The following is a 13,260-nucleotide window of genomic DNA, read 5'->3' as shown; positions in this document are numbered from 1 at the left end:
ATTGCTTGCATCCCTTCTAGCAGAAGTGAACAAGGAAGGATAGGGAGAAGACACAGAGTGATTCAGAAGTGAGGGCATGCTTTGGAGCCTATGATTTTAACCAAATGCTTCATATTTTTAAAGAATACCACTTACATTACAAAATAAATTTATACAGGAAAATAGTAAGAACTATCAGCAACCATTGACGATCCTGTCAGCCACAAATGAGTGCTGTAACAAGCACAAGCATTCCTTGTCTCTGTGTGTGTCTCTACACAGCTATGAAGTTAATTGGGATTATAATGTGCACAGTATTTATAGCCTGTAGTTTTCATGTCATGTATTTAAAATGTTTATCCCACAAGTGTCATCTTTAAGGAGCACATACTTATCTCCTGAATTTATCATTCCCCTTCAGCCAATTGCCTATTATTGGACATTGAGAGCATTTCCAACATTTCAACCTTGTAGAAATAATGAATTGAACTACTTTACAACTAAGCATTTGGGCGATCGACTACCTCTTCCTGGAACAGGGCAATAACACATGCAAGCACAGGATAGCGAGGATGCTGCTGTCTGATTCCTAGCCCTGGCATTCAGGCAGAACCTCACTCTCCTCCACGCCCTGTTATCCTTCACTCTCAAGTCTTTTGCCCAGTGACTTTCTAAGGTGACAGAATCATATAGCCAGTAATTAAAGCCACTTGGTCTACAGTCCTGTTTCTTATAACACCAATCCTTGGATCTCAGTGACACTTCGGTGGTCTGAATTCCATCCATTAGCATTAACCTCGTCTTCCTTATGAGTCTCCCTCAGTAGCACTCCATCCATCTCTCAGTCCTACTCTTCCTTCCCACGGTATTCTTTCCTGTCTCATTTTCTGCCTGCTTACACAATCATTTCTCTCTTTTTCCCCTTCTTGCTTGGCAAGGCTCAGATCCACCCCAGAAGTCTCAGCCCTGACCATCCCAGCATTTACAAATTGTTCTGCTTTCATCTATTCTGAGTTTCTCATGTGCTGTTCTGGATTAGACGTTCTAGGTGATCATTTCAGGGAGGAGCTCTGGGATAGGACAGTCCTCCAGGAAGGAAGACAGTCCCAGGAGGGAAGCTTTGTGGTTTGAGGTTATCTAGGTCAATCTCTTTACTTCAGAGTGCTCGTTTTCTAAGTCTCTGTATTTCAATCCTGTTCTGATTTTCCCCTTATAAAAAGATAAAGCAGGGGTGGGGGGTGATTGGACAGACTCATCGTAAGTGATTCCGGTTCCCAAGAGTGATTATTCCTAACCTTCAAACCCTGCCTAGTCTCCCTAGCTATTCTCCCTAGCTAATGTGTTCTTCCCTGTGCTGAGTGCCAAGTATCTTGTTCCCTGCTTGGTAAGGAGGGCAGATCACAGTGACCTTCTTACAGGCCAGGTTGGAAAATGGGACTGGATCTGTCCTCAGGTTATCCCAGGGTACCCACCTCCAAGCCTGGGAAGTGAGCCGGAAGGCTATTTGGGTGAATTGGTTTTCTAGAGTCTAGGAACCAGCTTCAGCACACAAAATAAAACCCTATCTAAAGGCCAGGAATATGAAAAAGATGAGCTTCCTGCAGTTGGGAGGGCTGGAGAAACCTTTGTGGATTCTGTAATACCTAGGGGTGGGGAACAGCTTGTGGCTGGGTAATCCTGAACCCCAGCATGTCTGTCCTCAAATACACTCTGTTTTTCTGAAAGCCTTTTTCTTCTTTGCCTCAGTGAAGACCAGACACTCCCAACTGCAGGAATGTGTTCTCTTCCCATGGCAAGATACTACATGTAAGTAATCTTGGCACTCTCTCAGCCAAGGGGCCTGGAGAGCATGTGAGAAGGGAAAAGGCTGAGTCAAAGGAACAAAGCTCCCTCTAGCCACAGAAATCTCAAGAAATGAATAATTGATCTTCATCTTTGTCAATCACAACAGCCCTCTTTCCTGGTGGCAGAATGAAACACCTGTAAGAATGCTATTGCTTCGTCCATTTTACAGTCCTGGAAATGGAAGCTCCAAGAGGTTATGCCATTTTCCTCGTGCCATGCAACTACTCAAAAGCAGAGAGTGGGGTCAGGCTCCCTGTTCTCTGAACTGATACAGCTAGTTCTTAGAAAGCTCAAACAATCTTGAGTCCCAAGGACAGCACCTTTATGGTGACCTTGACTGATATCTGGATCAAAAAAGACAAGTTTCATTATATGACCCTGGCTTCCCTGGAACTATCACCATGTACATTTGGGTGACAACAAGCTCACAGAGATCTGCCTCCCAAGTGCTGGGATTAGAGTATGCATCACCATGCCTGCATCTTTGATAATAACTAAGTTGTGTCTAAATGCTTCCAGTGGGGTGAACTGCTAAGTCCCAGTTCTCAAAGTCTGGTAAGGATGCCAGGTGGCAAGATCTGTGCAGGCCTTTGTTCTTAATGTACAAGTGAGCCTGCTTTAAAAACAATGCATAAGCTGTTTTTACTATTGCTAGCTGTTGCAGAGACAGAAAAGGCTCCTGGAGGCTCTCAAATGCATCATGAGTTCCCAGGACTCTGAGAGCAACTGGTGGGTATCTCTGAAACCAGCTGGGCAACTAGGCTAATATTGGACATGATTTTAATGTTTCACGTGCATGACAGTTTCTCCCCAGCTTCCCTGGTGCATACTTACCCTCCCAGGCAGGTCATTAGATCCATGGGCATAACCAGTGATTAATCAGGCTCTGATCTAGGTATGGGTTGGCCTCCTAGATGTGTTCCACCCAGAGTGTACCTTACCATGGTCAGAGTGGGCCCAGAGACTAGGGAAGTAGACTTTTTTATTCTCTAATTTCTGATTCATGAATTTTCTTCTACAAAGTTTTTTTTTAATTTTGCAAAGCAAATCACAGTTGTTGCATCCTCAGTATCTTCATTAATTAGTGTTACTATTTATTTAAAAAATTAAATCATGGGGTTGGGGATTTAGCTCAGCGGTAGAGTGCTTGCCTAGCAAACACAAGGCCCTGGGTTCGGTCCCCAGCTCCGAAAAAAGAAAAAAAAAAAAAGAAAAAAAATTAAATCATGCCCAGAAACATCATGGATAGTGGTCAATGTATCTCCGAGATACCTGAGCCTCAAAGCAACTTCTCAGACAACCATGAAAACACCTTTGATTCCTTCATGACAAAGAACAACCTACTCTCACTTCCGGAGTCTCTGACAATCCTCAGCCTAGGAAGTTCACTCTTGCTTTGGGATGAAACTATTTCTACCCTTATTGGAGCAGCGTTTGTCTCCTTTCTGGAAGTAAAATTCACCAAAGGCTCTGTGTGGCAGCCCAGTGAGGTGGTATGGGGACTGAAAGGGACAAGGATCCCTGTGGGAAACAGGCCATTAACCTTGCCCTCCCATTTCAGAATCAAAGATGCATATCAAAAGGCTTTGTACACACGGAATGGCCAGCTCCTGGTGGGAGACCCTGATTCAGAAAACTGTGAGCCAGGTGAGCTTCCGGGGACTTTCAGGAGTTGTCCAGTGTCCATCTGCCACAGGCCCTTGATTCTTTCCTTCTATTGTGTCTCTAGAAACATGAGAATATTGTCCCAGTGGTAAGGAGAGGAGGTAGGGGCAGTTTCTGCCTCTCTCTATACAGAAACAGGCCAGATGGGGCCAGACCCAGCAGCTTGTAGCTGAGGCTTACCTTGCTAAAAGCCTGCCATTTGCAGTCCCCTCATTGCCTGAACTGCATTTTGTCCTCTCAGAGAAGGTCTGTGTCCTTCCTAACCGAGGCCTGGACCGCTCTAAGGTCCCCATCTTCCTGGGGATCCAGGGAGGAAGTTGCTGCCTGGCGTGTGTGAAGACAAGAGAGGGGCCTCTCCTGCAGTTGGAGGTGAGACATTCCTCCTCATTCTGGGGGACACTGCAATGTCTGTCCTGCCACTGGGACGTAGTGACATCTTTGTACCCACATGTCCCCTTTCTTGTTCCCCATCTATCTCTCTTTGTGGTCAGCTGAGAGAGAGAAAGAGACTCTTGCCTTTGGGGATCTATAGAAAGAACATCACTGTGAAAAACTCTTCCCTATTGAGTCTTTCTTTGGCCAAGCCTCCTGAGGCACTAAGGGCTGACATCCCAAGCAGAACACCTATGTCATCTCACAGCTGTCTCCCTTTCCCCACAGGATGTGAACATCGAGGACCTTTATAAGGGAGGTGAACAAACCACCCGCTTCACCTTTTTCCAGAGAAGCTTGGGCTCTGCCTTTAGGCTCGAGGCTGCTGCCTGCCCTGGCTGGTTTCTCTGTGGCCCAGCTGAGCCCCAGCAGCCAGTGCAGCTCATCAAAGAGAGTGAACCTTCTACCCGTACTGAATTTTACTTTGAGCAGAGTCGGTAGGGAGGCATGAGGTTGGGGTCCAGCCTAGTGCCCCCAAACTCAGCCCCTCTTGCTTGGCATCTTATGGAAAGCAGAATAAGGATCCACCAAAGATGTTTAGGTCTTAATTCTCATAATCTGTGACTGTGTTACATTAAATGGCAAAGGGACTTTTCCTCCGAGGTCCATGTGGGCCCATTGGAATCATACGAGGCCTGGAGAGAAGGAGGAGTCAGAGGGAGACTAGGGCAAACGTTGCTAGATATAAGGATGGGAATAGAAACCATAAACTGATGGGTAACAGTGGTTTCTAGAAACTAGAAATGGTAAGAGCTCTCTTGACACTGATTCTGGATTTTTCTGGACTGGAGAATTGTAAAATAATAAATACACTTCCATTGTTTTAAGCCACTGAGCTTGAGATCCTTCATTAAGCTGTCATAATGAAACCTGTGCTTCACATGCAATTCAGGATTGTCAGGTACCCTCGTGATTTCTCAGAAAGACATCCACAGATTCTCTTGGATGTTGAGTTCAAGGCCCAGTGGAGTCCCTGAGTTGAATGGATTTCCCAACCCAGAATATCAAGCTCAACTCTTCTGAAAGTTTGTAGTTGCAACCCTTGCCTGAGAGCATCAGCAATTTTTACCTCATAGGAAATCTGTGTCCCTGCCCCTGCTGAAGCAGGGAGCCTTGTACTGTCCTGATTTAGTGAGAGTGAGCTGCTGGCACTTTTTTGTGTCACCAGTGTCTAGAGCAGTGATGGAGCACAAAAGATCTTGACTGACAAGATGACCATGAAACTCTGGCTAGAAACTAAGAATATAATAGAAGCAGAGCTCTAGGGTAAGGTGAGCCCACGAGGAGAGCTGCTAGGGAGGCTAAGCGGGACTTCACAAAGGGTAACCCTGGACTCGGAGGAAAAAGAGTTTTCCTAGCAGAGAACATGGGTCAAGCATTCTAGGTAGAATCAACAATTCAGAAAGGTATGAGGGAGGCATGGAGTGCTCCAGGCATGTCTAGGCTATGCTGTGTCATCCGTGTGGCAGGAGCCCAAGGTTTGTGGTTAAGAAGTTGCTGAAAATTAAAACAGGAATATGGGTGGAGGCCAATTGTGATTGACTTGCAAAGGAGTTTAGGTCATAAGTGGGAGGCCCAGAGGAGTCATCTGAGTATTGCAAGCAGAGGCCCTGTGACCATTGCTGGACCAGCCTAGGTACTGCAGAGCCAATGTTCAGCCCTACATCCTAACCCACAGTCATGTACCTTCGGAGGTCCACTTCCGTGCTCTCGGCTCTGGTTCCACGGGTAGCCTGACCCTGCTTCATCTTCCCCTATAAACTTAGGCACATACGCTTAGGCATTGGTAGAGTTTACTTGGGTGATTGGTGAATCAGGCAGCACCAAACTACAAATTGTTCAGGGCTTTACCAAGGGGGCTGATTGGATCATCGGAATGAGGGTGGTTAGAATGCATTCCGGAAACAAGGGGGAAAACATGATTGCTTAAAGTGGAAAGTCCCAACTTAAGTGTTAGTCAGTAGTTTCTAATTATTTGAGTCTCTAATTAGAGGTTAGTTGGCAGTTTCTGGTTAGTTAATCTAAGTTTCATTTTCTTACACCATGACCGTTCTCTGAGTTGCATGTTAGCAAGCGATGCAGTAGGAACTCAAGACCTGGAATGGCCTGTGTTAATTACATTAACAACGATCACTCATTTCTGTTGCCTCCTACTGAGGTTCCTATGCTGCACATACAATCATGTGTTTTTCAATATCTGGCATTTGCTGCACCTCCACTAGTGCTGAGGGGAGCTACAAAGGCCACAAAGCACAGCCCCTGCCCTCTAAGGACGTACAACGTAATGGCAGGAGACCTGACATTGTAAAGTGGATCACCTGGTTTCAAACTGAGCAGAACTGGAGCTGAGGGCTTAGCTTAGTGCTGGGTCACTTACCTGACATGTCCAGTGCTAGGAAAAACACATTCTGGAGCTAGTTAGAGGGCTTAGAAGAAAAGGGCTAAGCAGCCTGATCATCAGACTTTCAATTTCTAGAACTCATATGGTTGAATAGAGAACCAACTTCTGACCATTTGGGCCATGGCACATCCCCTTCCACCACCACAACACACCCAAATAAATAAGGAAATAAATTAGAAAAATCAAGAAAATCTCATATTCTATAGAGTTCTGGTAAACAGCAGGCTGTTAATGGCATTTAGGATTTGAAACTCAAAAATGGAAGGATCTACTTGTGACGGTTCAGGACTTCAGGGATGCTTCTCTGGCATATCCCAAGACTCAGGCTTAAATTCCTTCTCCTCCCTAGAAGACCACACCACCTTCTCAACCAGGACACAGATGCTATAATTATGTAAATGTGTGGGAGAGGCGCACTCTAGATCTTATCTACTCTTCTACATATCAGAATGACAGGTATGGGGACAGGATGAGTAAGTGGTACACAGGATAAAGACCTCTTAGGTGGTGCTCAGGACTTAGTGAGTAAGCAAGGGAATGCATGTGACCATGTGTGTATGATGTAGGGTGTGTGTGTGTGTGTGTGTGTGTGTGTGTGTGTGTGTGTGTGTGTGTGTGTGTGCGCGCGCGCGCGCGTGCACGCATGCACTTGGCCTGGTATCCCTGCTGTGTATGTCCGCCACAGGAACTAATGTGTGCAACAGTTCATTTAGTGGGCTTTGTTTCAAGAGGATCTAGAACAACTTTACCCTAGAGGGCAGTATGTTCAAAGCCTCCTAGGACCTGCATATCCTAAATCATCCAACCCAAGATTAAAATTTTACATTGACTCTCCTTCCTCGTTAGACCATATTTTCAAGATACCAGCGTAAGCACCACCATAAATTCAAAGCATTATACACACACACCCCAGATACACGACCTGTCAGTGCAAGTGAAGGCAACCCATGTCTAGGGAAGGAAAAATACGTAAAGGAGAGAGGATAAAAGGTTAAAGATCACCATATTTTTCTTAGTATCTGTCAGCAAAAATCAAAAAGTTAGTGCATTGGCATTTAGATTATTTGCCATTATTTTAGATTGGACTTCAAGTTTACATAACTAGTTTACTGTTATTCCATCTAAACAAAGAGTCTACCTCCTAGAGAAATTCCAGACTCATCTGTACCTAACAAGGGGCAGACTCCAAGCAAGTCTCTGGTGGGACCCTGGACGCCTATTTCTAATAGGGAACTTGCAATGTACCATTTGGACTGAAGGTGGCGACAGAGTTCATCTTTACCCTGTGAGATTGTGAGCCCTTGGTGAGCCAATTCATCAAATTTAACTTGAATGTTTCATATCGCCCATCCACCAGCCTCTGTACCCCATCTCTGCCTTGCTTTCAACGTGTAGGTCTGCATCGCTGAAGAGACTCTTCCTGTTTCTGCCATCCAGAAGTTTTACAACTTGCCTATGACAAGAGGTCATGGGCCCTGCTCTCTAGAAGCCTGGAGCCACACATGCAAGTATGCTTGTGCCTGTGCTGTATTAAAACACACATTCACTCTTAACTCACCCTTAGTGTCATTCTTTCTGCACGGATGTCCTTGTACGAGGTGCATGCTGTCTCCCCTCATGACTACGAGCTGCAATAAATACTCACTCCTCCCAATCTACTGAGACGCTCTTGCCCAAGGTCTGATCATAGAATTGGGGTGACAGTAAGGCTTGGAACCTTACTTTCAGCAGAAGCTCTTCTTCTTCGGAGTATGGAAACAGGCAATTGTCATAGCAACGTTACAAGGATTGGTACTGCCCATATCAGCTTGTCCACATAGAAGACTGGGGGCTCAAATATCTCCTAGCTATGTATTTTTCAAAGTGGTTTTTGAGAATCTTGCACTAAAGGCTCATGCATGTTTGGGGGAAATAGGTTATCTGTGACCTTTTTCCCATGTTCTTTTCTGTTCTACCCTACTGCGACAACAGTGGCTGTCTCACCATTCTCCAAAAATAAGTATGCTCAACACTAGGCTATCTCAGTCTACAGGCACCTGCTAAGATTTCCAAGCTTTTATGTCATAGAATGAAGAGAGAGACTAGGAACCACACAGATAATGATAGAAATAGAGGCAGTTCATTAAGGAAATGCACTCCTGAGAACGGGTGAGAGACCTGGAACAGGACCAAGACCTTAGCACCCAAACCCTTTATGTCTCATTTAATAGCACCCAGTTTTCCCACACTCGGAATTCAAGGGCTTTTTTTTAAAAAAAAAAATCACTTTTAGCCTCAGGTTTGTTCCGTTTGTCCATTTAGGAGAGATTCCCAATCCTCTGCTGCCAACTGGCTCCTTTGACACATTAGTCTTGATGCCTCTCCATAGCCTGATCTCCTGATCCAACTCCATTCCCAAGAGCTGTGTTCCCAGAAATCTTTTGGAATGATGAGAGTTGGTCTTCTGTAATTTTTTTAATGGTGTATTTTCTTTTTAATTGTCTGTTTGTCTGTCTGTCTCCCTATGGGCATTTGTATTTCTGTTCAGGTACCAGCAGAGGCCAAAACATAGCTTCATATTTTCTAGAGGTATGAACTGCCCACTGTGGGTCATGGAATTGAACTTTATAAAAACGGTATGCCTCTTAGTCATCTCTAAAGCATTCCCAAGACAAATTGTAAATGTTAACTTGGATTGTTTGGGTCTTATTATCTTTCTGTAATTTTCTTCCAAGCAACAGAAACTTCTACGGACTGCTTACAGGGATCAACCAGATAATATCTTGACTAAGGCTGCTCAGTTACGTATACCTTTGTCCTCCACTTTAAATTTTTAGTTACACTGTTAATTAAAAGAGTAAAAGAAATATGGGCTAACGTGGAGAGAAAGCATATAAACATTAGGTACACAGAAAGATAGGTTTTTAAAAGTAAATGTTTTGTGACTTTCACTTAGATCTATCCTTTGTTTTTCAGTTTAGAATGTTGATCTAATTGTTTCCTAAATATCATTAAACAATCTTTAATGCCAAGTCTGGCCTTGCAAAAACATAGCTCTTAATATAAAGTAAGAGACTTTATATCCCATCAAAGTCATTGAACCTCACCTGATCAGTGACAAGATTCTAAGCAGGCTAAGCAGGCATCAGCTTCTCGTCTTCTTCTTAATGCTTTGCTTACATTTACTTACTTAATATGTACATATGTGTGTATGTGCATATACGTGTGCCACAGGGTGTGTCTCTCTCCTCTCTCCTCTCTCCTCTCTCTCTCTCTCTCTCTCTCTCTCTCTCTCTCTCTCTCTCTCTCTCTCTCTCTCTCTCCCCCCTGGCCCTGTATGTGTGTCTCTTTGTGTCTCTGCGAGTAGATCAGAAAACAACTTGTGAGACTTGATTCTCTCATTCCACAATGTAGATCATAAAAATCAATCTCAGGTTCACGATCTTGGCAGCACTTGTCTTTATCCACTGAACCACCTCATAACCGCTACTGCTTGGTTTTTAAATGACCAGGCTGGTTTTAGTTTTAAATTGGACCTGAACTTTGCAATCCTATTCTTTTGCTTTTGTTGTTGTTAAAAGAGGAAAACATGAGCAGACTGGTGTAGGATGATGTCATCACGCGGGTGAAGGCAGGTACAAGATAGAATGAGGCCTGTCATTGGACAAGAAGGCAGGACGGGCAGGAGAAAAGTTTTAGAGGGAGGAGGAGACTGGAGCAAGTGGGAGAAGTGGCTGGGAGAACATGGAGGCAAATATTAAGATTCCTCTCTGCACCTTCACAGGTTGTTATGAATATTCTTAACGGATGGATGTGTACAGGGCTTTGTATGTCTAGATGAGCAAATTATATATTATTAACTGGATCAGAAGCTATTGTGTCATGTGTTCTTTCATGTGGAGATTTAAGTTCAAGAATGTGTGGTGGCAGGAGACCCTGGACCGCCACAGAATTGGGATGTGTATGTCTGGCATTGTTGCCAGGCTCAGAGAGAAGCCATCAGCAGTGTGATATGAGATAGAGAAAAGCAGGTGAGAGGCTTTGCTGACTGAGACGAAGATTATCTACCAGATATCTTGGGGCACTTGGGTGCCGGACCAAGTTCAGGATAAAAGACAACATTTTTTATAATTTTACATCAACAGACGGGCAATAATTTTTATACTTCAATATCACAACTATAAATTAGGTCTTATCTTAAAATATAAGATATTAGTTACTATTGTTTTCTTAAAGACATAGTAGCTTTAATTTTTATTGAATATAGAGTAAACTTACATAGATTCTAAATTTTATTGCTAATTGTGAGTATATCACCTGAATTTTGATTGTGAAAAGGAAATTTACATAAAAACCTTTGACAAATGTGTACATGTAACCATCATCTTACATATATTATAGTCTTTATAAAAATATTGCGTTTATCACTTGCATATATAACTAGTCTACTAGGAGAATTTTTTTTTTCCAGAGCTGGGGACCGAACCCAGGGCCTTGCGCTTCCTAGGCAAGCGCTCTACCGCTGAGCTAAATCCCCAACCCCGAGAATTTTAATGTATAATATTTGAAGGCATTTTGATTAACATAAAGTTTGTCTTTTATTTTTTCTTACTCTTGACTATTAACCTTAAACATTCTTAAGAACCTAATTTGAAAGGAAATCCTTATAAAAATTTGTATCTAATGTTAAATTTCAAAGTTTAATAACTCCATTAAATGTTGTTTCTATAAACAATTAGCTTTTTATAAAACATAATAAATCCAAAGTTACCATTTCAGTAGACTAGAAAAGTGCTGAAGTTTATAAGATACCCTTTTAAGATATTTTACAAGGCCTTTAAAATAGCCCCAAAACACACACACACACACACACACACACACACACACACACACACACACACACACACACACTTTTTTAAAACTAGGCATGCTAAAATATCCTTAAGTCTACAATAAAATTAATTTTTAAAAATTAAGTGACAATGTGTTTTGTTACTCTATTATTTCAGGGAATTCTAGGAATAGATAGGTCTTTGTCCCACGTTGTTTTTAACGCAAAAATGACATATAAATTACATCAATACACAGGACACAATTTCACTAACAAAGTGAAGGATTTTTCCACTAACAAAGGAGGTTGGGCTGGGCAGTCTATTAAGCATGCCTTTGGCTCTCCTGTCTGCAAGACTGTGTTTCCCTGAGGACCTTTACTTCCATAAGATGTTCCTGCCAGGAGTTGGTCCTTTCTTTTCTGGGAGCAGAATCAGTCCCCTGGATCCTTGCATGGCCATAGCTGTGGAGTTGGAGCACATTGAATACATTCATGTGCCTGGTGGCCTGGGGCTTCTGTCCTCTGAGACTCATCAACGGATCATTTGATAGATGGGCCTGGCAAATGACACCTATAAGGACCAGCACTACCATTTAGACTCCTTTCTCTGTCCTCTTTGCCTTCCATCAATCTCAGTTGTTGAAGTTGAAGGAGTCAGTGTTTATTCAGCACTTGGGTCTGTGTAGTCAGAGTTTTTCATTCCTGCACTAACACTTTCTGGGAGGCTATAACCCCAAGCAATGGGTTCCTGATGAAAAGCATTCACACTGGACAGACAGCCATTAGAACTTTGAGCAATAGCTCGTCTGCATACTGGTTTTAAGAATCTTTCTCCCAGAGCCTCTGTTTCCTGCTCCCACCCCCCACCTCCACCCCAGAAATATAGCAAGGAGTTAGAACTAAGCATAGGCAATAGACTCAGTATCCCTATCCCTGGGGCTGGACTGGGTCTCTGAAAATTTATTGTAGGTGGAAGATAGAAAGATGAGCTACTTCAGTACCTGAAGCAAAACCCTTTGGAGTCTGTGTTTCCTGCCACCCCAGTGAGCCCTTGGGGAGTGAGAGGAAGAAAGAAGTGGGAAAAGAAGACAGGAAGTGAGTCAATGCAGTGACCCAGAAAGGCTCGGGTTCAGTGGCATTCATGAGTGTCTGAGGTGGTATGGTTCTCAAGCTGCTGTGTGAACAACATCATTTTATTAGCACTACCAAGGGCATCCCCACACATAGCCGCCATCTTAGTTACCCTTGTGATTGCCACCTTGATTGGCCATGTAACTGTTGTCCTATTGACTGACCACATGACTGCCTATGAGCAGTGGTCAGCTCTGTGGATGTCCGAGCTGATTATTAGTAGAATTTGAGTCTCCAAGAGCATCACCATGGCTCTGTCCCCCTCCAGGTTTAGTCAGAGTCAGTGTGGCTTTGCATAGGGGCCTCCCAGTTTAAATGAGGATCTTCCTCAGCAGCTGCTGCTTAGTCTTAAGCATGAAATTGGCAGCTGCTTATCAATCCACTTCTTTACCTGGCATAAGCTCTCCCATTATCCCAAAAGGTCTGTTTGGAAGAGCACCTCCTTGGTTCCCAGCTTTGCTGTTCCTTTTGCAAAGAAAGGAAAGGCAGGGAGAGGGAAGGTTTGAACCTAGTCACCAGGAGCAATACAGAGATTCAAACACCCAGGCCATGAATGTCCTGATCCTTTAATAGACCATTTCTGTAGCTTCTTCTTCCTATTCAGAGACAATAGGGGTTTTCTTGGCTTGGTCTCTGTCTTATAACATGGTGTTGGAGGAATTTCCAGTCTTCCAATGCCAAATACTTTGTCACCTTGATTCTTCTCTCCTCACTTGCCCTATCCGCCTGCTTTGATGCTGCCCCAGGGCCTTTACATCAGTGTTCAGTTGGAAGAATTAATTATCTTCATGCCTCAGATCTTTGGTGAAGACCATTCTAGTTACTTCTCTTAATAATGTTCCCAGCACTGAAATCTCAACACTTCCAAACCACCTACATTACAGTAGCAAAGCACCTTCCCCATAATGCAAGACCCACCAGGCAGAGGTTCGAGTCTACTTTGCTAATCTATCACTAGCGTGTACAAGTGTTCACGACATGTCGGGGGCGTTTTTGA

At 43.6% G+C, this 13,260-nt stretch overlaps 1 protein-coding gene across 1 annotated transcript; it reads left to right on the top strand.

Annotated features, from left to right (window-relative positions):
* Positions 1 to 1,731: 1,731 nt before the first annotated feature.
* Positions 1,732 to 4,748, top strand: Il1f10 (interleukin 1 family member 10). Its single transcript, XM_032901883.1, has 4 exons — positions 1,732 to 1,785; positions 3,386 to 3,471; positions 3,731 to 3,858; positions 4,150 to 4,748. Exons 1-4 carry the CDS (start codon positions 1,754 to 1,756, stop codon positions 4,360 to 4,362), a joined length of 459 nt encoding a protein of 152 aa, XP_032757774.1. The 5' UTR covers positions 1,732 to 1,753; the 3' UTR covers positions 4,363 to 4,748.
* Positions 4,749 to 13,260: the final 8,512 nt, after the last annotated feature.

The sequence above is a fragment of the Rattus rattus genome, chromosome 5 (genome assembly GCF_011064425.1).
Source record: "Rattus rattus isolate New Zealand chromosome 5, Rrattus_CSIRO_v1, whole genome shotgun sequence".
Lineage (NCBI taxonomy): Eukaryota > Metazoa > Chordata > Mammalia > Rodentia > Muridae > Rattus > Rattus rattus.
The sequence above is the reverse complement of the archived record's forward strand: the minus strand, read 5'-3'. Positions and strand labels throughout refer to the sequence as shown.

Coding starts and splice junctions, on each gene's coding strand:
- Il1f10 (XM_032901883.1), top strand. CDS start 1,754: ATGTGTTCTCTTCCCATGGCAAGATACTACAT. Junction 3,472..3,730: donor TTCAGAAAACTGTGAGCCAG/GTGAGCTTCCGG, acceptor TTGTCCTCTCAG/AGAAGGTCTGTGTCCTTCCT. Junction 3,859..4,149: donor GGCCTCTCCTGCAGTTGGAG/GTGAGACATTCC, acceptor CTTTCCCCACAG/GATGTGAACATCGAGGACCT.